The sequence below is a fragment of the Thamnophis elegans genome, chromosome 1, assembly GCF_009769535.1.
Source record: "Thamnophis elegans isolate rThaEle1 chromosome 1, rThaEle1.pri, whole genome shotgun sequence".
NCBI lineage: Eukaryota > Metazoa > Chordata > Lepidosauria > Squamata > Colubridae > Thamnophis > Thamnophis elegans.
Window position 1 is genome coordinate 114,220,786 of NC_045541.1, and position 25,082 is coordinate 114,245,867.

The 25,082-nt window shown below is 41.5% G+C and overlaps 1 protein-coding gene across 1 annotated transcript in view; it reads left to right on the forward strand.

Moving 5' to 3' along the window:
* Window positions 1-6,579: 6,579 nt before the first annotated feature.
* Window positions 6,580-25,082, forward strand: part of RGS6 (regulator of G protein signaling 6) — a 253,325-nt gene continuing 234,822 nt past the window's right edge. Inside the window, exons 1-2 of the mRNA XM_032235282.1 lie at window positions 6,580-6,998; window positions 20,385-20,485. Of these exons, the coding sequence (XP_032091173.1) occupies window positions 20,411-20,485 (75 nt within the window). The 5' untranslated portion in view covers window positions 6,580-6,998; window positions 20,385-20,410. The remainder of the gene's footprint in view (window positions 6,999-20,384; window positions 20,486-25,082) is intronic.

The following is a 25,082-nucleotide window of genomic DNA, read 5'->3' on the forward strand; positions in this document are numbered from 1 at the left end:
GCCACTACCAGTTAACCTGAACTGGTATGAACCAGCAGAATACCACCTCTGCTCTCAGTGAACACAAAAGAAAAGATGCATTTGTCACAAATCATAAGGTACAACACTTAATGATAGTCATGGAGTACAAATAAGCAATCAAATCCTACTTGGAAACAATCAGTATAATATTCAATCAATCAATATAACTATCAATATAACAACAATCCACATATAATATTTAGAATGCTAAATGCGAGGGATTATTTTTAAGCAAGGAATGAAGTGAATAAGCAAGCAATTATAAATAAACAAGTTTATATTTCCATAAGCATCCTATATTTCCAAAATTATACTTTGGATCAGCAACAAATCATCATCCAACTTGTCAAACAGTTCTATTCATGCAAAAAATTTTTTTGATATGGACACTGAATACTATAAAATGATTTAATGCAAAACAAAGGCAATAAGTATGAAAGGCTTTGCATGTACAGATAGTCCTTGAGTTATGATGGTAACAAAGATTGGAATCCCTATCACTAAGTGATATGGTTGTAAAGTATGATGACATAAGATTACTTTGTTTAGGGACAACAATATTGGCACTGTCAGTTGCTGTCATTAACCAAATCCCCCAGTTGTTAAGAGAGGATCCCTGGCTTGGCCTGCCTATCCCCTACCAACTGGCTGGTCCTGCTGGCTTTAATAGGACAAATTAATTCAGGCCCTGTCAGAAAATGGTAGGACAAATTAATTCATGCCCTTCTTTCAACAAATTTATTTCAATCTTTGCATTTTATAGCCTTTTCTCCTTTGCAGTCCTTCTCTTAAATCTCCAGGATATGTGCAGAAAAGCAGGAAATAAAATTGGACTCATGACTGCAAGGCTCAGAAACACGTGATGATAAATGTGTTTTGAGCCTGTAGAGGCTGTTTTAGAAAGAAGATATTACCTCCTTTCGCAGGTAATTTACCGATTTTTCTTTTTAAAAAAATCATGTACAGTATATGACATTAAATTTTCCAAGAAAAATAAATCAAACTGGAATATTGCCAGAACTAATATGACACATTATCTTGCTGTATGATGGAAAGGTGAGGGTTGGGTTTTTTTTTTTTTTGTTAACTATTATAGCTGAGCACTAAAGCCACTGAAGCTTGAAAGAATATGACAATTCTGCTGGGTTTTAATACAGGATGGCTTTATTATGTACTATTATTTTGAGATTCCCATACAGCTCACTCCTCTTTCTGTATTAGCCTAGACTGAGGTAGCTGATATTGATGTGACTTTCCCTCTATTGCAAAGGGACTTAATAAATTAAGAGTCTTTTAAAAATCAGATTAAAATATGTCTCAGGAAATGGGTTTCTAAAGCTCTTTCCTGGGAACTTAATGGTACTATAGGGGTCAGGTGGAGAATTATACGGAATAAGGCTAGCAATTAGCCACACGTAAGAAGTAGTTTTTGTCTTGGGGTAGATGCAGTCTGAAGCTGGGGACCATTAAAGTCTTTCCTTTATTATAGTCAGGGCAATTTATTACACCTATGGAACAGCCCTCTACTACAGCATGGGGCATAGATCTATTTGACGACTGAACCACTGCATGAGTCCAATACAGCCTTTTGATTTTCAGAAGTTACCTGGTTAATTTCCCAAGATCCAAAGAAATTTGTCGCTTCCTGGAATTTAGGAGTGACTGGGGCCTTCTGCAGCATTGTGATGAAGTGATTCTTTCTTATTCATCAATTCAGGGAGTTCTCCAGCTCTGTGTGTATGTATCCTTTCCTTTTATTCAAACAGAATGTATATCTATATATATATATATATATATACATGGCTGTGGTGTGTGTGTGTGTGTGTGTGTGTGTTCCAGTATAACACTGGAATGCCTCGAGCACTTTCAACCATCTATGATACACAGATGACTTGCTCCCTGGAAACAAATACTGTGGGAGTAAGACACCCCTAACACCCCCCAGGGTGGTGTTCTGTTAAGATACAGCCTGTTGTGCCTTAAAATGGCCTCTACTCTACTTCCGTAAAATGGATTCTACTGAACAGCACAGTGGAGTTGCCATGGTAATGGCTTCACAGTACTCCACAAGGGGGCTCGCTCTGGTAAGGGGGGAAATCCAACATTAGAAATTACATTTGGTCCAGGATTATTTTTGAGGACAAATGTGTAGATTAGGATAAATAAATAGCCAGGCAACGCCAGGTTATCAGCTAGTTGAAAAAGCAAAACAACAATATAGATATTTATTTGTTACATTTATTTGCTGCCCATCTCCCTGTGTGGCCCACACTCTGTGTGGCTTCCCATATAGGCTTCCCATATAAGTATGACATGTCAACAATACTGTTGAGGCTCTGACTAATCAACCCAAGCAAATCAGAACACTGAGACTTGGCTTCTTCTCAAAGGTCTTTTTTAATGAGTACATCATATCAGCACAGCTTGAATGGAAAACCAAATCTCAATCTTTCCCGCAGTTTCAGTATAATTAAACTAGGAAATAACCCCATCTCCAAACGTTACAGGTCACGTTGGCCAATTGGGTATTTGAGGTACTTCAGCTACTTCTTTCCCAACCTTAACTGTTGCCAGTAGAGATGACCTTGGTTCTCATGAGAAACTTCTTTGTTGTGTCTTATGGATTCCAACCTTCTTCCCCACTCCCCCCTGTGTGGCAACCGAGGAACAGAAAAATGGCTGCAGCCAGGTTCAGTTTGAAGTTGACAAATGTTTTGCACAACTTTTGAAATGACCATATCTTGTCCATACCTAATGTATATCTGTAGGGAACATCTTCATCCTCACCAGTGACACCAGATCTTCACACCATTGAATAACTAGTCCATAAATTTATTGTCACAACATTGAAGGACCATGTCTCCTAGAAGAAAGAAGGATATGGAGAATTTATGTTGCCCAGCAGTAAATTTCCATGTAATAGGAATGTAGGATGAGTGTTCATATACATTAAACCCTGTATTAAAATTAAATTAATATGTGTAAATGAAAAACTTTAGGATATCAGAAAAAACATGTTTTAATAAAGTATTAATGATAGAAGAGAATATTTGTAGCTCATGGTTGAACTGTGGGTCCTTCCTGCTCTCTGGGCTTGGTTGCAAGAAAACAATTGAGCCCAGAGAGCACCAAGAATCCATAGTATTATTCTCATTGTATCTCATTGTATCACACAATTTACCCAATGGTTCAAAATGTTTTTGTTGGCTAAGCTGAAATCTAAGATCTATGGAAATGTTTGATATAGATGTTTAAGACAATTTTCCATTGCATAGAAAAATGGATCTCTAAATCCTTGTTCTGTTTCATTTTTAAATTATTTATGTCAAACTGGTTTAATAATTACAAATATTTATAAAGATTAATTGTTGTGGGTTTTTTATCTATTCGATACAGTGATCACCTCTAATAACATATGTATCTTTGGTGCTCAAAATGCCACTAATACAGATTGATATGTGACTAGATGTAAATTCCCAGTGGATAGCAATAGACAGATGTTATCTATCCTGAGTTGTGGTGGTGCAGTGGTTAGAATGCAATAATGCAGGCAAACTTTGCCAACTGCCAGCAGTTCAATCCTGACTGGTTCAAGGTTGACTGAGCCTTCCATCCTTCCAAGGTTGATAAAATGAGGACTCAGAGTGACTCTGACTCTATAAACTGTGTAGAGAGAGTTGTAAAGCACTAGGAAGCAGTATATAAGTCTAAGTGCTATTGTTATTGCTCTCCTTTAACATGGAAAATGATTTAAAAAATCATTATCATCCAATAATTCCTTACAATGTTAATGTTCCTTGCAATGTATTATGGTTTTATGTCATCTTGTTGCCCAGAGCTATGTACTTAAAATGAGCAGGGATATAAATTTTCTAAATAAATAAATAAATAAATAAATAATAGATTTAAAGTAAATATTTATATCCTCAGATTGCTGTCTCATGCCCCTTTACAGTATTTCTATTCTGTTGGGAAAGCCTAGGTTGGAAGAATATTTGATGGGATGATGTAAAGGCTTTATCATTTTAGTCTGCCTTGGTCACTTTCCCTTCAATATTGTGTCCAGTTCTGATGAACATAAGATGTTAACAAACTGGATCATGTTCAGAGGAGGTCTATCCACATTTTGAAGGGATTGGAAACCAAGTCCTATAAGAAAGTTACAACATTTAGGTATGTTCAGCATATAGAAGACTGGGGAAAGGTATACTATCAGTTTTTAGATATATAAAATAGTATCACAGATAAGTAAGAGTAACGTTATTCTCCGTAATCTTGGGAGAACAAGATGAGAATAAATAGGTCAAAAGTGCAGATTTCAGATTAGATAAATTACTACTAATTGTAATTTTCATGGTTAACCCTTGGGAAAGGATGTTTATGCAATAGTAAGTTCCCCTCCATTAGAGCTCATCAAAAAGAGGTTGAATAATCCCTGCCGAAGGTATTTTAGCAAATCCGTTCCAAATTTATGACTCTAACTCAAATGTAAAACATATATTTGCTCAAGTTCGTTAATAATGAATATAGGATAGTAAGAATGCATACTTTTGCCCAACAGACTTCAGTATCCTTGCAATGAAGAACTGCATGGAACATTTTGGGTGTATTTATTTCTGGGCAGCCCATCTGAAAAAACAGGTTTCAGTACAGGTTGCAAAACGGAGTTTAAAGCCACTGCAAGGTCTGTGTTTCCCCCCTGAAATCACACAGGTAGTCCTCTATTTACAACTATTTGTTACGGACCATTCAAAGGTACAACAGCATTGAAAAAAGTGGCCTACAAGTCCCTTCAATCGCTACACAATCGTCCACATGATCATGGGGTCAAAATCTAGCTGCTTGGCAACCAGCAGACATTTACAATGGTTGCAGCATCCCAGAGTCATGTGATTACCATTTGCAACGACCAAAATCAATGGGAGAAGTCAGATTCACTTAACGACCGCAATGATTCGCTTAACAACTGTTGGTTGTAACATTGGGTATAACTCACTTAACAACCACCTTGCTTAGCAATGGTTCCAATTGAGGTCATAAAATGAGGATTACCTGTAATTTGTTCCTGGCTTTTAGATTGTGAAGAATTTCTTTAAGCTACCTGATAACTTTAGCATCTACCAAGAAGAACCTTAATGTCCTTCTAAAATATCTCTCTTCACTTCCCAGACTGTGTGTTTTTCTTCTTCAGATAGTCTTTTCTGCCCTAAAAGACAAATCCACTGTTCAATCACCTTGAATCTGCTTCTCTAAAACAAAGATGACTGTCAATCTTCAAGACAGTCTGTTCATGATACCAATGAAACAAACTGCCAGCTTTGCCTGCAGGATTTCTTCAAGGAAATTTATTTCTTCTGAAAATCCTTTCAAGTAGAGGACATTAAATTGCCCTCGAGTAAGGAAAGCACACGCAGTGCTTCTGCCACCAAGACTCTTCTTAGCACAATTCAAAAGCAATTCCATCTTTTCCCCTTAACAGACTTGCTTAATCATGAAAAGCCCACATTTGGCTTCATTAAGATCAGTGGATTGATACATCCTGGCCTACAGAGCCAGTGTGCTCTCTAGTAGATAAGGCACCAGGATAGAAACCAGGATATGGAAAGTGCTAGTTCTACCTTAGGCATGAAAGCCAGTTTAGTGACTTTGAGCCAGTCACTCTCTCTCTTTCAATCCAACCTACCTCACAGGCTTGTTGTTGAGGTAAATATAAAGGTAAAGGTTCCCCTCGTACATATGTGCTAGTCATTCCTGACTCTAGGAGTCGGTGCTCATCTCTGTTTCAAAGCTGAAGAGCCAGCACTGTCTGAAGACGTTCTCCGTGGTCATGTGGCCAGCAGGACTAAAGGCGCACAGAACACTTTTACCTTCCCACCAAAGGTGGCTCCTATTTTTTCTACTTGCATTTTTTAACATGCTTTCGAACTGCTAGGTTGGCCGAAGCTGGGACAAGTCATGGGAGCTCACTCAATTATGCAGCTCTAGGGATTCGAACCCGCAAGCTTTCTGATCAACAAGCTTAGTGTCTTAGCCACTGAGCCATCACGTCCCTCTGAGGTAAATATAGGAGGATTAAAAGTTGAGCTTTCCACACTGATTAGTAAACCTGGCTTGCTGAGATGGAAGTTCAAAGGCTGCCATCTTTGCACCCCCTCCAAGCAACTTAGACGAGGGTCCCATAACTCAAGTTGCCAGACCTGTATGTAGTGCAGCTACTGGTGAGAGCTTCAGCTTCCTCCCAGTCATTTGCAGAATGCGAGACCACCGGTTTCTTAACCTACATACAAGCAAGCTGCAGAAATCGAAATCAACCAAGGACGCGGCTACGGAGGAATCGCTGGCTAGGCGGTTCCTTATAAGGCCAAAGCGCTCGCCCGCTCAGCCGCTCGCCCCGTCCGTCTCCAGGTGGGAGCAAACAGCGGCGCAATCCCCCCCGCGGCCTGCAGAGGGAGCTGCTGCTACTGCAGTCAAGCTGCTTCGCCAGGGAGAAATCTCGGACTTCGCTTCGCCTTCGGTGTCCGCCTCTCAGTCCGCCCGAAGCCCCGAGTGCTTCCTGGCGGCTCCCCGAAGCGACGGGAGAGTTATGGGCAACGGGTCGGAGTGAATGGGGAGAGACGGCGGGCAGCGGAAAGCCGTGACCCTCCGGAGCATGTTCTTCTGGCTTACTCCAATCCTTCAGGGTCCACCTTGGAGAGACGGAGCCCCCCGCCGCATCCCTGACTTACCTCGTTTGTCCGCCGGTAGGCGCGTCCAGGCAGACCGAGCGTGTCTTGAAGAGGCGGCGCGGGTGGTGGGAGCGACAGAGAGCCCCGCAGAAGCTACGAGGAGGCTCTTTGCATTCCGCCCGCTTTCTCCGCGCTGCTTCGCCCCAACCCCGCCCCACCCGAGCCCTCCCGGCCATGCGCCAGGCTGGACTCTGCCGCCCAACCGAAATCTAAAAGCAGAAGGGGACCCATCGCCGAGCCTCGGTTGCTAAGGTAATCGCAGTTGCCCTGCAACGGTATTGCATGGTCTCCCTCTCCCTCTCTCTCATTCTCCCTCCCTCTCTCTCTCTCCCTCACCTTTCTCTCTCTCCCTCCCTCCCTCTCTCATTCTCTCTCTCCCTCCCTCTTTCCCCCCTTTCTCTCTCTCCCCCCTCTCTCCCTCCCTCCCTCCCTCCCTCTCTTTTCCCCTCTGTCTTTTGCGCTTTCTTTCCCCCTTTCTGGAGACCCGATGAGACGGTTTGGCCTGCCTTCTGAGCCCACCGTCGTTCCCGGGGGTGCAAATTCCTTTCGGGAAAAGTGGGGAAGAAGAAGTCGCTCCGATAAAATAATATATATATATTTAAAAAATGGGTAGTCCGCCGTGGCCCCTGCGCCGCCTTCCCGTTTTGTCCGATTCATAGGAATCCTAAGGAGGGAAGGCAAAAAAGTGCTTACCTGGCTTCATGAGCTCGGCTGAGGGGGGCGGCAGCAGCCCTGCATGCCTGCATGCCTGCTTTCCGGGGGTGGGGGGTGGGGGTGGCTGCAGCCGAAAGAGCGGAGAGTTTGTTCCCGGGTCTGGTGGAGAAACGCCTTCGGGGCTCTCCGGGAAAACCGGGCGCTGCGAGGCGAGGGTGGCGGCGAGCTCCGTAGGACAATCGCTAAGCAACCGGCCGGGCGAAGGGCGAGAGCAACGTTGCCGGGTGGCGGGGTTGTGATCCTCCCTCGTTGCCGTGCCAGTCGTGCGGTTGGATAAAAAGAGTTGGATCGGTCGAAACTGACGGTCGACGGTCGTTCGAATGGAGGACGTTACTGCGGGGTTTAGTCCACGGTTGTTAACCGAAAGCGGGGTGGGCAGTGCAAGAAACCAGGTCATTTTTGCGTAGAGCGGAGAACTGGCTTGATTTTAAACTAGCTTCGCAGCCAGAAAGAGAACACAACGAAAAGCAACGGGGAACTGGCTCAGTGGCACATTGGGATCTTCTGTAGCCCAGGGCAGGGTCAATTATCAAATAGCATTTTAGGCAACCGGTTGCTTGATGGGGCCAGGAAACAAAGGAAAATAGATACAAGCTAATCAACTCTCTTACTGCACTAAGAAACACACTTCCAACCATGTCCCTCTAAAACCAACAGAACACTTCTGCTATAATATTTTGCAGTAATAACTTTCACAAGGGTCTTCTAAGAAGATCTTGGCAATGAATGCCTTATGTTGTGCAGAGTTTCAACAAGCAGTCCAAAAAGGAGAAAAAACGTGTGCATAAAAATAGGATCCATATTTGCTTAAATGCAAGCCATGCGGGCTGTGGGTTAAGTTGCCTCTTATTTAGCTGCACTGTATGTGCTCACACTGGAGCCCCTGAGTTAGGAAAGAAGCTTGAATGTAAAGGTTTTGTTCGTTTCCTTGTGTGTATATCTACAACTAGATGTGAAGAAAGTGTTCTTTCTTGTAGTAATGTGTGATTAGCTCATGAAAGCATCTGTCAGTTCATAAAAGGAGGTTCAGAGCAATTTCACATCTCTGAACTGTGGGAGATACAAGTGTTAAAACAGTAGCAACTGGGATTGGAAAGGGAAGAACAAGTTGTTTTCATTGTTGCTTTAGACCAGTGGTTACCAACCAGTGGTCCGTGAGAAAATTTTGGTGGTCTGCAGAAAAATTATTTAAGTTATAAATATTGCACTAAATAATATTTTTTTTAAAAAAAATCATATTAGTGGTCCACTGGATTTAAAATTATGAATTTAGTGGTCCCTGAGGTCCGAAAGGTTGGTGACCCCTGCTTTAACAGGTCCGTGGCCGGAATTTTGTTACAGCCCTTCTGAGATGCTCGCTTTTGATAATAGCTACATTGATTCTTCCTAAACTCATTTATTCAGAAGAAGCCTTTGTCACTTATCAAGGTGACACCAAGCCCTGGCTGTGATTGACGGCTGGAGTTGTTTGTGCTTCTTGAATAAAATGCCAAAGGGGGGAAGGGTTGTTACAGGTTTATTGATGAACCACAAATACATGGTTGCTGTATAGACCCTCTTCAGTTTAGTGAATGCCATCTGAAAGTAAACAAGGGTAATTGAAATCTCTGTTTCCAATATATTTATCACACAAGGATTGTTTGGATTGCAACTTCCTTGTTTTCTTTGCATATTTTCACCTCCACTCTAGAAGGAATAGAAGTATATGAATCAAACCTTGCTTGCCAGGTTTTGCTTGGGGTTTGTTTTGATATGTATTGTTTTTATGGTTGTTTTTAATTTTAATTTACCACTCAGAGTCACTGTAAGTTGGGCAGCTATATAGGTTGAAGGAATAAAAAAAAGTAATCATACTTAATGTCAAGGAGTTACGACCTTCTCTCTGTTGAATGTCTCTCAGAATTCCCGGAACTGGGGAAATGATTGATCTAATTTACAGGGAATTGATGGGTGAGATGGAGCAGAATAGTTGAGAACAGTCTCTGCTTCTTAATAGCCTTGTTACAAAGACTGGGAAATGCTGGGTTCAGTGTATGAGAGATGGGAAGAGCTGAAAGAGAAAGTTGGGAGGGGACCATAGGAACCCGAGAGCCTCTCTTCAGTGTTTCTATTCATCTGCTTTCCTTTACCTGTTGAACTCAGTAGGTCAGCATGATATTTGAAATGACACTGAAAACACCCCCAGCAATTTCTACAGAATATTCAGTTTTTTTTTTTTTTTAGTTAAATGGTATTTTCACTCAAATCAACTTTTCTTTTTTTAACCTACCCCCCCACCCCCGCTTTCTTCCACGTGAAAAAATAACGAGAGTGCAGCGGTAATGCGAACACAGAAAAAGAAAAGCATTCAGGACTCTCCCCTGCAAGGGCTACCACTGACCCACTTGTCTTTTGTCTCTTATGGAACAACCCTACTAAGTGTTGGATCTCTCTGCTGATTGCAATGCAAAAACCTCATCTCTAGCTGAACTCTTTGGAAGTGTTGTGGTCCACTGGCAGCCTGTGGAGCTGGCAGCAGAGTTGGACAGTGAGGAGGTTGGGGAAGAACATGGGCCAGTCCTGGAGTCTGAGGAAGGCTCTGCGTCGGAGGCAGAGAGGGGGCCAGGGCCATCTGGGAGTTATGTGCTACCTCCGGAGCCTCCAGAGTCGGACATCAGTGAGGCAGAGGACCAGGGGGAGTCTTATCCCGAAAGACTGTGGCAGACTTCTGTCGGGCTCTTTACAAACTATTTGTGATTATGGGCTGTGAATGAACATAATTCACAGCCGTTGAAATAAAAACAGGGTTTTTCGGACGAAGTGTGTGTCTCAGGAAGCCTAGGTCAGAACAGGATGGATGAGATTGTTTATTTATTTGTTTGTTTATTTGTTTATTTATTTATTTATTTATCATGGCTTTGATGTGGAAAGCTTTTTATATAAGTGCAAGCAATTTCATGCTGGGTGTTTTGGTTTTTCTGTAGTGTGGCAGACTGATTTTTGCCAACCATGCATTTTTCCTTTTACAAACTCTTCTGGGAGCAGCATCCTTGATGGAGTAGATGATACATTATTCTAATTTGATGGGTATGTTAAAGTAACTCTTGGCTCATTATTATGCTGCGGCTGAGAATAAAATCACTAACACAAGATGTACATGCACAGCAAGGAATATAGGTGTCCAGTACTATACCATAGAGACACTTAGGCTTACAAACATTTAACTCTGATTTATTTATTTAGCCTATGGCAAAAATGTTGGCAGACACACCACAATTACATTTTCAATGAGAAAATATGCAACAATTTAACCCTTTATTTAAAATAAATACAATTGTTGTCTGTTTTATTTAGATCTAGTCTTTCTTCTAGAAGCTCAAGACAGATAGAATTTCCCCCTCAATTTTATCTTCACAACCCTCCTGTGAGACAGACTTGATGAAGAAATTGTTTGAAATGTAGTATTTATTTATTAAATTTATATCCCATCAATCTCAGTCTGTGAGTGACTCTATAACAGTCCAAAAGCAGTAGAGTTCCATGGTTAGATGGGGAATTGAAACACTGTATTCCAGTTCTTACTTTGACATCTAATCATTACATGCCCAGAATGGAATAGGGGCACTGTCACCAGATAGAAAACCAGGAAGAATAAGTAAGAATTGGAGCATAATAGTCTTGATTAGAGAAGACCACCATTCTCTTCATCTTCACAAGTAGTAGAGGTTAACGTACAATAATAGCTGGATGGTTACATCTTACCCATCCTTGATTGAAACATTTTGTACTTCACAAGCTTTCCAAATGAGGCCTCAGATTTGGAAACCTGGTCAATATTGAAATAAAGCTTCCAACAAATCACATTTTTGAAAACATTGCCTGTTCCTAAGAGGTGCAGTTTGCAACAGTACAGTCACACTTTGGTACTCGACTGCTTTGAAAATCATCAGATTTGGTACTTGATGCATTTTGATGAGAAAACTTTGTCCCGGTACTAATCCTTTGTTTGGTACTCAATGCACAAGGTAGGACTTGTTGGTGTCAGTGACTTTTTATCCTTCCCAGCTGTAACAAAGGATCACGTGTTAGACATGCAATAGCTCTTGCCCTGGGCACATCCCCTTGCAGTTTTGCCTGAGCTTCTGTGGCCATTTTATGTATTTTTGCGCTTTCCCCCCTTATCAATACAGGGAAGTCTCCTGAAGTCTCCAGGGGGCAAAAAAATTCCCTTACAAGTAAAGTGAAAGTCCATTCCTGAACTTCCGGGTTACCCGTAGGGCCATTTTTTCCCTAAGGCAAAATTTCTGGGTTTCCCATAGAGGTGTTTTTCCTGAAGCCTCCGGAGGGTCTCCAGGGGCGGGCGTGGGAGGCTGTGTTCGCCCTCCCCAGGCTTCTAAAAAGCCTCTGGAGCCTGGGGAAGGTGAAAAATGGGCCCATTGTGTGCCGAAAGTCTGGGGGGGATGGGGGGATCACACGCACATAGAATATGGGTGTGGGCATGCCTGCTTATGACCCTCCTGTGCTCCCCTCTTTTTGGCACGCGATGGGGAAAAGGTTAGCCATCACTGGTGTAGTGTTTTGTTTTTATGGAAAATGTGGGCGAGCTTTAGATATTTATCAGTTTGCCAGAAAGTTGCCTTTAAATAATATCATCTAAAGCAAGGCCAAAATTTCAGGTGCATAATTGCTTTATTTTGGAAAATAAAATAAAGTTGTTTTAATTGGACTAGACCAGAGGTCTTCAAACCAGCCCTTTTCTTTTCGCTATGTTGTGTTCCAAAGTTTCACGCAGCACACCTAGTCCACGGAGCCTAGTCTTACGTGTGAAGGCATTCAGGCTTTCAAAGTGACCCAATGTGCGTGGATTTTGAAATAAGGCTGAGAAGAGAATGAAGGGGACGGTGAGGTGAATTTCTGAGAGCATGCAGATGGGTGGGCTGTTAAAAAGGCAGCCAGCAGAGTCATGAATGTTGTGTCTGGTTATAAAATTCTCATTTATTAGAAGCAAATAGTTGGAAGTCTCCTTTATTCTTTAATCCTCAGGAAATTTTCATTGCTTCACTTTTTCTGAACAGGTAGAAACATTAATGAGCAAAGCTCTGGGCTGCAACCTTCCATCATTTTTTTTAATGTCTTAAGAGGCTACATCAATATGTTTGAGGCTGACTCTTTGCAGCATACCAATTTCTCCCAATATTTTTAGGAAGAACAACAACAAATGAGGCTGCTTATTTCTGGATTAAGAATAGAGATCCTCAGGTTTATGATATTCAATAGGTGATGTTGCATTAATAAGCTAAACTACCCCACATGATTTCTCTGAGGATACAATGACAACAAGGAGGACAGGATAGAGCCGTATATGCTGCCTTAAACTCCCTGGGGGAAAGGCAGGAGAATGTAAACAAGTCGCTCTGCTTGGAACTGAGAAAGGGCTTTTCCACAACCCTAGAGATTAGTTAGCTTCAAGCCTCCTTGTGTTATCTAGTGCTGGTACTAAAGAATCAGATATTGGATGAGTAGCGGTAGGAAAAGGAGAAGTCATAACTGGGTTGGTTGTGGAAAGTGTTGGAGAAAGATCGCTGACATGCAGACAGCTACTTTCTCAGTAACATTTCAAAACTGGAAAATACAGGTTACATTTCAGCTCAGATTCACCAGATTCATCTGGAAGCTAATTTGAGGGAGGAGAAAAGGGCCTGACAATCAGGTCAACTGCTTTAAAATAATTAAATGCTGGTCTCGGGAAGATAAGTTCAGATTTTGATGTTTGCGTTGCAAAGCTGTAGTTTTGTATAGGCTGTTTGCCTCTGCTATTGCTAGAACCTCCAGAGTTCTACCAACAATTTTACCTCCTGTCAAAGGTATACTGAATTCTTGTCTCCAAATTCTATCTGGACATGCATAGCAAAATCCATGCTGATGTTTCTTTCTTGACTCTCCCAACAACCAAGAATAGCAAATGTAATAAGTATTGGGTAAATATCTGGTGTGTCTGGACTACAAAAAAAAACATATTCTCTTTCTCTTTGATCATACCAGTTTTATAAATACATGAAGGGTTAAAGAGAGGAGATGGAGATTTTTTTTTCTCCTTATTAATACTAGACGTTAAAGATTAATGAAAATGATAGCAAGCATTTTCAAGTGAAGGTGATTTTGTTCCTTTATAGAATAGCTTCAGGTTAGCTGAACATACTTTGATGTGGTGGCAAAACATTTCACAAGAGTAATTTGCTTTCCGTCCAAAGAAAAAAAAAATTCAAGGATCAATAAAATTGCTGATATATGTACTGCTCAGTCATGAGTATTAACCAAGTTCTTTGTGCAGTGTCACTTTATTATGGTTAGGGCTTTAAAATTATAGGTCATTTAATGGATTTATCTCTACTAAATGCATTAAATGAAAGCATTGTATGAAGAAGACACTGACTTTATATTTCGAAATATTTTGCATCTCAACTTTGAGATTCCTTTATATATTCTAAATATTAACCTGTTCTCCATGAATTTGGATTTGATTTTAGTTTTGTGGAACACTGCCCCACCAAATCCCAGTTTTTACATATCAGGTCAAGATTGGGTTGATTTCAGATTTCAGATGGTTTATTTGTTTATTCATGTCAGATGCATCACAATTAAAATAAGGCATACTATAACAGCCTTATTAGTGTACTTTATTTGAAATGGTGGAGAAAAGGCTATCACAATTTACCAACAGCATATCTCTATTGATAAATCAGTTCATTTTCTGAAACAGGAGTGATTCCTCAAGGGAAGATGATTTCACACAAGAAATAAGCAACTGCAATTTTATTAGGCTACAAACTGATACTGAAAATCTGGATAGAGTACAGGAAAGCTAATATTCTCAGTCCTGTTTTCTTACAAATGTCAGACTCACAACATCAGCGAACCTTCAAGTCCTATTTTGAAATGACAAGTTGTCATGTCAAATAAAATCTGTAGTCAGGCTTGGGAGTTAGGTATGTTCCTTTCCAACTGAATATTTTATTTTATTCAGTTAAGAATAAACATTCTAGCAGTTGGTTTTGTAAGTGATGATCAAGCTTAGTTCTGGGAAACAAATTTGCTTCTGACTACTGTATATGTATATACTGTGTGGTAGATAATTTTGAAGCATACAGATAATAGTGAATACACAAAAGCTAGGCATTTCTCTTGTTACCCAATGCTCTGCGTAAACATCACCTTAGCAACAGTATTTGAAGTCATAAATAGAAGATTAATGAATAAGATGACAATTAAACCATAGGTTTAATGCAGAATTGACTAGAGATGAAGCAATATAGTGACATAACAATTCTTTAGTTGTAAGAGAGAGGGGGGGGGGGAGGGAGGGAGAGAAAAAGAGAGAGAGGTTTCTTTTCTGGTAGAGAATGAAACTGCTTAATTTAAATCAGGTTATTTGTTAGATTTCACAAAGTTCTAGCATAAAATTAGAATATTCAAACTTAAAATACATATTAATTTGGATAAATGGAACTGAAAAGTATTAAAAATAGATTTGGTTGAAAAATTAACACACTAACAAAGAAGCCTTTCATGAAGTACTGTTTTACTTATGTTTGGTCTCCAGTTTTAGATATGTTAATAAAATAATTCCTAATGGAATAAATGAATATGACCATTTGGATACAAATATTAAAGATGGGCACTTGAAATCTCACCTGTTTCCTAAAGTTTACAAATTAGTGTTTATATGCTCACAGATTAGGTTATACTTGCTCTTGTATAATTTTGTGGTTTTTGCTCTTCTATTTATTTTGAGGTCTTTTTATTAGTCTTTAATTTTTTTAGCATTCTATTGAAGCACAGTTGGTTTAAATAACTATTTTAATAATTCAGGTAAAGGCAGAGAAAGATCCCAATTGAAGCCCTAAAAAATTTATCTTAAGCAGGACTAGGGTAGATAGATGGACCAATGCTCTGACTTGGAGATAAAACATGGGAAGACACAATAGCTGAAGAAAAAACAAGTAGGTAAAATCAATCCCATAGAGTCCCACTGGACTCAATTATACATCCTAGTTAATATCACCTGACCAGCCATTCTTTCTGAAATATATCCCTTATAAATAATTGTCATTTCCCTCCTGTCCTTCAGAGATGGCTTAAAGTGTTATTCACACAAATTGGAATAATCATTCCCCAAGGATTAACTTCCCTGTTAGAATCCTTGGTAGTTGGACCTTCCTAAGATCGATCGGAAGCATTCTAATCTCTCTTGCTTAGGTTCTGCAGGTAAATTGTGTAGAACTATAAATCCAGTCATCCTAAACTGTATTGATAAATTCATTTGAGATCATTAGTGATAAAAGGGGTTTCACTGTTGTTGATTTTTGTTTTTACACCTGATGAGGATTAAAGTAGGGTATGCACTGCCATTTCAAATGGGGCCATTGGGATATATCTTGAATTGTTGATAATATCCTTTAGGATTATATTTTTAGTGCCCAAAGCATGTCATTCATCCAAGGAATAAACTTGAAGAAAATATCCAACAGGATGTAGTTCAGTGATGAGAAAAGCGAGGACCTACATTTATGGAAGGAAAAATCAGATGCACGGGTACTGGATAAGCAGTACTTAGTTCAAAATTGTGAGATGGTTGTAGGAGTTCTGGTGGATACTGCTTAAGTATGAGTCAGCAGTGTGCTGCAGCTGCCAAAAAAGCCAACATAGTCCTAGGCTGCATCAACAGAGGGATAACATCAGGATCATGGGAAGTGATAGCACTGTTCTATATTTCACTGGTGAGGCCACATTTTGAGTACCACATCCAGTTCTCATACAAGACCTCCAATGTCCCTTCCAGATGTATGATTCTATGATACCTACCATGGCAAGTAAAGAAAATTTTCTCATAAAATATTGCTTTTAATAGTAGTCCTTTGAATGTGAAGGTGAACTCTTCAAACATGAAAGGTTAAAGCAATCCCTCCCAATCTGTTTGGCACAAATGTGTATATTCGTTTATTCAATTGTATTGCCAATGGCTATGCAACACTGCTGAGTAATATCCAGTTAATACAGCAACAAATAACCAACAAAAATTAAACATATATGCCTGGGACAGCACATATATTAGAGCTGACCACACCTATTGGCCTATACCCAGGAGGAAAACCAAGTCTCCAGTCGCTTATGGAAAACTAGCAGGGTTTTTGTATCTCAGGATGGTTGCTCTTCTACAGGACCAGCACAGTTTTACTCATTCTCGAGGCTTGCCAGGTGAAGATGACAAGAATTGTCATCCAAACATACAGAAATAGTAGCTTGGAGGGAAACAACATTTGAAGCAGCTTTTATCCATGTATTGTTTTATGATGGGTTGTGGTAATTCCAGTCTGCTTCCACAAAACAAAATGGTAGAGAAATTTGAGCTGGAATAATCATTTATTTGTTCTGCCGTTTCTGATCTATAATAACACTTATTTCATTTACACAGGTTTGAATAATCTTCATATTATAGAAAGGGTCCATATAGAATGTTAATAATAGAAATGGAACTTTAGCCCCAGTTTCCAACACCTGTTGCTCAAGTGGGAAATCTCTTTGGGAGGAAAATATTTTGTCAAATTGCCCCAACTCTCATGTCAACTTAGCATGTGTTTTGAGCATATTCCAAGCCACTCTATTTTTTTCACCTTAGTCCATATTTCCATGGATAGAAGCAATTTACCTGACTGAATCATAATAAGTGCAATCTACTTATATTCTGTCAGATGTGCATCTTTCTGCATAATTCCATTCCAGTTCTTAATGCAATTTGTTATGAGTTGCTATAGTTAGGGCAGTTGAATTTGAAGAGAAGTTTATATAATCTTTTGCAAGCACATTTTTATGTCCTGTTTTTAATTAAATTGCTTCATAGGGATCTGGATTTGAAGGACATAATGAGATTTGGAACATGTCTGGGTGAACATATAGTGCCTGTTGGTTACACCTTAAGACAAATGCATATTTTCCTTTTGCAGGACTGCCTCCCACTTGCAAAACCCTAGATGAGGACAGACTGCTTTAACCTCTTTCCAACAGTGAATGTATGACCAATGTCAACTTCAAATCTCTTTTTGCCTTTTGAACCTAAATCACTGCCCAGTGATAGTTTACTGGGTATTAAAAATAACCAAGTACAATTCTATGTCTATTCAAAATGAAGTCTTACCGAGTTCATTAATTAGATATCCTAAGCTATGAGAAAGTCCCATTGAACACAGTGAAACTGTCTCATAAATATTCATGTATAAGATTGCATGAAAAAATACTCTGATTTATTTAAACATCCTTATCTTCAGGCATAAAATAATAGAGCTCATTTTTTTGCATCTTCTAGATAAATGATGCAACAATTATTAGTTACAGACTGATTTCTTTTTCCAAGGTTTTGCTTTTTAGCAAAAATATTAAATGTTCCCTTTTACCTTCCCCCATTCCTCTAATTAGGCATGCATGCAGTCATGACAGAGTTTAATACATGTTGTATTCTGATATTCTGGAGTAGAAGTAATTTGTTGGTTTTATATTGCATGGGAATTAACATCTATTGTTAAATATTTAATTGGGCATTTTTGTTTTGTGCTTCTTCTCGATATAATTCAAAGAGGACCTATTTCTGCTTAAGCAGTAATATAATGGAAATGGCTCACTGCGAGCATGTCTAGTACAGTCACTTTTGCAAGATTTTTCCTTGAAAAGAAAAACCTGCTTTCCATCTTTTTCAGCAGTGACCAATATATTCAAGTATTTTGTACTGTCACTATGATATTTGGTTAAATCCAGGGCATATGGCATATTTCCAACTTTTTTCCTTGGTTACTCCCCTTCCCTGATTTAAATTGTGAGCCGCCCTGAGTCCCCTTTCGGGGGGAAAAGGGCGGCATATAAATATAATAAAATCTAAATCCAAATCCAATTACCCCAAACCATTTTTGTAGTTCAGCAAACAGTCACGTTTTGTTACGAAGGCAAGAGTGAAAAATCCTACTTCACACACTGTGCAGGAACTTTGAAACAGCAATAATTGCATCATGGCCTCCCCAGCTACTACAGGACATTCATTGTAAAATGTTAACAGTAAATACGCCAAATATTCTTTTCTTCAAATAACGTTCTGCATTGACCTAAGCTCAGTCATTTGCTCTGCAAAACCATTCATGGGTTTGTATGTTGTTACCCAACGAGAAATCATTTTACCCAATTTTGGGTAATTTAGCCAGACCTGGGAAACGCTGGCACACTGCAGCCTCCACAATGCCTCTTTCTGAAATGTCCCCCCGCCCCATTTTATTGCCTGACTGCATGAAATAATTGTGAGTTCAGTGTGCTAAGAGATGAAGTATAGATTCACTGTTAAGATATTAGAGCTATTATTGATTGGAGTAGTAGCGGCTACATTTCTTCATTATTGAATGGTACACTGTCCTGTATGCTTGATTACAACTGAGATAGTATCTTTATCCCAATTATCTACAATACACATTAAAAGTATCACGTTTTAATTTTCTGGATCTCTTTTAAAAGATTGGTGTTTCATTGATTATGAAGGAAGATGCAGATTGTTATTAACTTTCTTAATTTCCCATCAGTACTTTATCTTTCTAAAATTTTATTTGTTCCACATAAATGTAATCACCTGGCATATTTAAATATTTTTATTATTGGACTCATCACTATTAGCAATGCAGTCTGGGAGAAAAAAATCATTTTGGTGTCTCATTGTTTCATTGTAAGTTTAATACAGTTTAGTGCTCCTACATTCATGTCCTCTTTTTCTGGAAAAAACTTCTATTTTCTGAAGGATGTCTTCATTTTTGGATTCTGCTTCTCAGTCTCTGGATGGCCTTTTGGACTTGGCGATCCTTTTTGTGAACTATGGTATAAAATTGAAAAATCAGTCATAAAACTTGAGCTGGTGACATGGCATCCCCCACCCTTGATATGAGTCCCCTCCGGGGAAAAGGGCAGCATAGAAATATAATAAATCAAATCAAATCAATAAATATTGTGTCACCATCCTCCCGCCTCTGTTTTTCTTGGAAGATTAGCGAGGGGAACCGTAGACTTGTGGCCAAAATGGTTGAATATTTGTGAGGTACAAGAAAAGAGCAGGCTGCCTATAAGGAAAAGAGAAGTTCCTGGGTTCTTTCCGCTTACTGGAGAGTTCCTTCTGCTTTGATTTTATCTTGGAGAATAAAATAAATGCTAAAAAGAGAGTTCAGGTTAAGTGTCTTCTCCTTCCAAAAAGTTGACATTCATGAGCCCCCACTGTGACCACTTCTTTGCCATCCTTGCACTTTCTGTTCTTTCTATTGCTTTACTTTGTAGTTGACTGTGGGATACAAAGATGTGGTAAGGCTGTGACTACTTTCTCAACTTCTGCTGTTGATCAAATCAGCTTGCTTTGTCTGCCATTATGGGTGTTTGCTCACCTCCAGAGCAAGATAATATCCTAGAAGTTGCCACTGAGTAATTTTTCTTTTCTTTTTGCTTCTTCCACCAAGTTGTCCATTAATCTTCACAGATATCTGGTAGCATCCACAATAGCAGAATTCTTATGAAAAATCCCAGGAAACAGAGTGTGGATGTGGACTTGATTTTCTTGTCACTAAAAGATGACCAAGAGTTTTTTTTTTAAAAGCAAAAGAAAAGAACTCTATACTGTAACAGAGTCCACAAACTTATTATTGCTTGGTAGCATATAACAAAATGATTTCAATTGGGTTGTTAATCAAAGCAATCAAATCCTTTCAGGCAGCATATAATAGAATATGTTGACAGGGCACATTTATTTCAGGAATAAAGCAGGTGAGCACATTTTATTTTGAAAAGCCTGTTATATCTGTGTATTTGGTTTTGGGATTCGTTCTATAGGCTGCTTTTCTTATATGTTACTATTGTATACTATTCTTGTCTTTGCAGTCTGGTTGAGAAGAGTTGCATTCATCATGGCCCAAGGATCCAGTGACATGGATACTGCAGAACAAGAGGACAGTTCTCCAAATATGATTGTTTACCGAAAGGTAAGAAATTCAAATGTCATTTGTAACTTCTATGCTAGCTTCTGAACTAGATGATTAAGGAACCATGAACTCTTTTAAAACCTGCCCGTTAATACACGTAGCCCTCAAATTATGACAACAATTGAGTCTGAGATTTCTGTTGCAAAGTGGTGCAGTCATAAAGTGCGATGCAATGGCAGTCAAGATAATCCCAGTTGTTGTTGTAACCCCAAGACACATGTGTCATTAAGCAGAAAGTGGAGGATGTCCCATGGGGTAGAGGGGTGGGAAAAGTCCTGTGAGGCCGTGTACAGGCTGAGCATGAGTTGGGGGTGCATGTGCTACAGTGAGGCACATACGCAAGGAGGCTGGGAAAGGAGGGCCCTGGTGTCTGTGTGTGCATGTGTGTGAGTGCAGGAAGGACTAGTGAAGGACAGTGCTGGTGAGTTCCTGCTAGTATGTTAGCCCATGGAGGCTGGGGAAGGAAGACACTGGTGGGTCTATGCATGTGAATGAGGAAATGCCATGGGGAGACTTACCCAAGCATCTAGTGACCTACCCTATTAGTGTCCCCATTGACTCTAATTGTGGGAAGCTGATGGAGAAGGTCAGCAATCACATGATTCAGGGGTTGTTACATTGGTGAGAAATTGACGAACTGGTTTTGTTGAGTGTCATCATAATTTTAAGCAGTCGCTGAATGAATGGCTGTAACTGGAGTGCATGTGTATTTTGCTTTGGTTTATTGACCAATCTTTATTTAGTTAGCTAAAGGATTTGTTGGAAAGTTAAAGTAGACCATCAACATTTAATCCATTTTTATACAAAAATTCTTTAGCAACAACAGTCCCTTGCTCTGTTTTCAAGTGGATAGTGAGTAAGAAAGGAAGTATGTAAATCCTTTCTCCATAAAAACTTCATACTGCAGCTTCGGCAAAGATGACATTTCCCAGATTCCCAGCAAACAAACAAAATGGAGACCACTGTCTTACAGTCTTTTCACAGGGAGCCACTGTATGGAGCACTTGAGGGCAGTCCTGGCCCTTTCCTGTAGAGGAATTCCAAAGCAACAATCCATTCACCAGTTCCTCATTCTACTAAGGTTATCTCCAGTCCATCATTGGTTCCCTGGAAGCCAGTACACTAATCTCTTCAACAATGTTGTACAGTTATGAAAAATGGAATTTGGGAATAGGGAATGAAGAGAGCCAGTCTGGTATAGTGGTTAAGAGGCTGGGCTAGAAAGCAGGTGACTGTGAGTTCTAGTCCTGCCTTAGGCATGAAAGCCAGTTGAGTGACTTCACGTCAGTCACTCTTTCTTAGCTCAACCCATCGTACAGGGTTGTAGTTGTGTGGAAAATAAGAGGAGGAAGGAGTATTATATTTGTTTGATGCTTTGACTTACTTATAAAGCAATAAAAGTAGAATTAAAAATAAGCAAGCCAGTAGTACAAATTATGCTTTTTCAGTGCATGCTCATCCAAATGGTTGCAAATGGAAATTGTACTTGAATCCGATCAGTATTCAGTCCTATTTTCCAGAGGAATTTTGCAGGATTAGCCAGGATTGGGTATTGCAATGTCCAGTTGGCCTCAAGACAGAGTTAATTTGAAGCCACGCCTCTGTGCTCCTTGCTTCTGGTTCTGTCTGGCCGAAGAAAGAAAGGTTGCTTTTGGTTCCTGATTCTTCCAAAAACAATCCAGTGCCATCCTGCAAATTCCTTCTCCCTGCCTTCTTCCCCTTGCCTCCCTCTGATACCTGGAAGCCTCCCCTTGGTGTGCCTTGCTCCTGGCCGCCGGTAAAGGATTTAAAAGTTGCTTCTTGGGGCTTTAGAGGCAGGACGCCATTACAGCAGCCATTTTGGGGCCGCAATTCCTGCAGGCCGCATGGGCTGGGACAGAGGCTACTATGAAGCCTCATTTTCATCCCTGCCTTCCTGGTTGGCCATCCTTTCTACAGCGGTGGCAGTGGCAAGGCCCTGCAGGCCCAGATTGACACCAGGAGGCCTGGAGCTGCATGGCTTGCAAAAGGGGCAGGAAAGGTCTACCAGAGGCTGATTTCGTCGCGTGGAGGCCGTGAGTGATTGGGGAAAGCTGTTTTTGGTTGCTGCTGTTTCTGGTGGGCTGAGCCTGGTGGGGCCCTGACCTGGTGCCATGGCAGAGGCAGAAGTGAGGCCGGATTCCCCCCCCCCCCATGGTCCCCTAGGGAGGGGACCACCAGTGGGGTCCAAGTGAGGCCCACAGCCTCTGTGAGACTGCGAAAAACTGCAGCAGCTTGAAAATCCTCCAAGGCCTTGCAGAAGAATGAGGAAAGGAGGTACAGGGCCCTGGAAAAGCAGGTGGCCAGGTCTGAACAGAGGGGTAGGCCTAGTTCTCCCTTGAAGTGTAGCTCGCCATTAGATCCAGGTCTAGGTCTTCTTACAGGGGGGATTCCCCAGTGTATCTCAGGGACATTTCACCTTCCCCCCCACTCTCCATGGTGGAACATGGCCCCTATCTAAGGGATCCTTTTCAGTGCAGGGGGGGCAGGGGCGATAGTCCCATCAGGCCATCATTGGCTCCACAGTCTGAAGGCTGTTCACAAGAGGAGGAGGAGAATTCCTTCGTTAGAGACATGGAGCAGCTTCCAACAAGCATTCAGAGGTTTATCTCCTCTGCAATTTCACATGGAATTTCTGCTGGGTTACAGAAAGGGTCTGTGCATCCTGCAATGGTGGCAAAGGTCCCAGGGGGGGTGCCACTGTTCAGGCCAGGTCGAGACCTTCCCCCTTGGAGGTGCGTCGGCCTGTTTCTCCTTCTCTGGCTAGCGAGGGTTCCATGGCGGGGGATCAGGTTCAGAGAGAGGTAGATATGTCTGATGGTGAGGATCCCTCAAAACCTGAGGCACCAGCATTCTTTGGTTTGTTTCCTCTGGATTTATTCAAGTCACTGTTGCGCAAGGCCAGGGCCACAGTGCAACTGGGTGAGATGGAGGGCGCCAAGTCAGGTGCCAAGGAGGGTGGTCCAGAGAAAAAGCTGGAGGATTGAGTTTACTCAGAGCCTCCTCCAGCGAAGGAAGACATCCCTGCCCCTAAGGTGTTCCTAGAGGTAGTTAAAAAGCAGTGGGAAAAGCCAGGAACATTTCCCAACCCCAGCAGCAATGATAGGAGGTTCTTTAACATGGAATCTAGTTTCTCTGAGGCGTTGCGGGTGCCCACAGTGGACCCTCCAGTGGTGGCATTGGCGTCCACGTCAACGATGGTGTCCAGTGATGTGGCTGATTACTTGAAGGCCGAGGACAAGAAGGCGGAGCTGACCCTTCGTAAAACATTCCAGTCTTCTGCGTGGGCCATCAAGGCAGGTGCCTCTGTGTCGTTCTTCAGCCGCACGGCTATCCTTTGGCTACAACACATGCAGGAAAGGATTCCGCCTGAGGAGGTGCGTACTCATCAAGATTTCAACAAGCTGGTTGCTGTTGCTCAATTCTCTGCGGATGCCACTCTGTATGCCATGAAGTATGCCTCACGGGCAGTGGTGGCCTCGGTGACCTCCCGACATCTCCTGTGGCTGAGGGGGTGGCAAGCGGAGAACAAGGCAAAGTGGCACCTGACATCATCACCTTATTCCGAGGATCCCTTTTCGGTACCCGGGTGAACCCAATCCTCGTTGAGGACAAGAATAAAAATAAGGTCATGCCTACGCCCACAAAGAAGTCAGAGCAAAAATCTGCACCTTACTTTTGGAAGCAGTCTTATCGTCTGTCAGATCAGGAGGTACAGCACAGCAGGTATTTTCCGAGATTGGATAGGCAGTCGGATAGGCACTATACCAGGGAGTGCCTAAGGGCCGCCCAACTTCCACAGAGGGTGATCTCCACAATTGAGGCTTCACGCAAGCGTTCCACTACTAGGATTTATGATTCCACCTGGCGGATCTTTGCAGAGTGGTGCCGGGTCTCGGGAGCAAATCCTCGTGAGGCTTTGGTACCGCACGTCTTGGAGTGCCTCCAAGATGGATTGGATAGGGGTATCTCACATGGCACCCTCAGAAGACTGGTGGCGATCCTCTCCACGATTATTCGGGGAGAGGGGTTCCTTCCACTTTCCCAGGTCTCGGCAATTAAGAGGTTTTTGAAGGGTGCGGGGAATCTCCGTCCTCCGGTTGTCCACAGGTTTCTGACATGGAGCCTCACTGTGTTTCTCCAAGCAATGACAGGAGCACCATTTGAACCTCTGAGGATGGTTGACTGAAGTTCGTAACCCTTAAGGTAGTGTTCCTTGTGGCGGTCACCTCAGCCCGTCGCATCTCCGAACTGGTGGCGTTGCCCTCCAGGTCAGATCTTTGTACATTCCACAATAATCGGGTCGTCCTGCGACTGGATCTGACCTTTATTCCCTAGATTAATTCCCTTAAATACTCACAGGAGGTGGTATTACCGGATTTTTGTCCGGACCCGTCACATGATAGGAAGCGCCTTTTGCACTGGCTGGATGTCAGGTGTGCCTTGCGCATTTACCTGAGGAAGTCTGAGGCACTCTTTATTTCCTTTTATCCATCTTCCCTGGGGAAGAGGGTATCCTCCTCGGCTATAGGGAGGTGTATCAAACCGGCCATCGCATTGGCCTATGAGGTTCAGCACC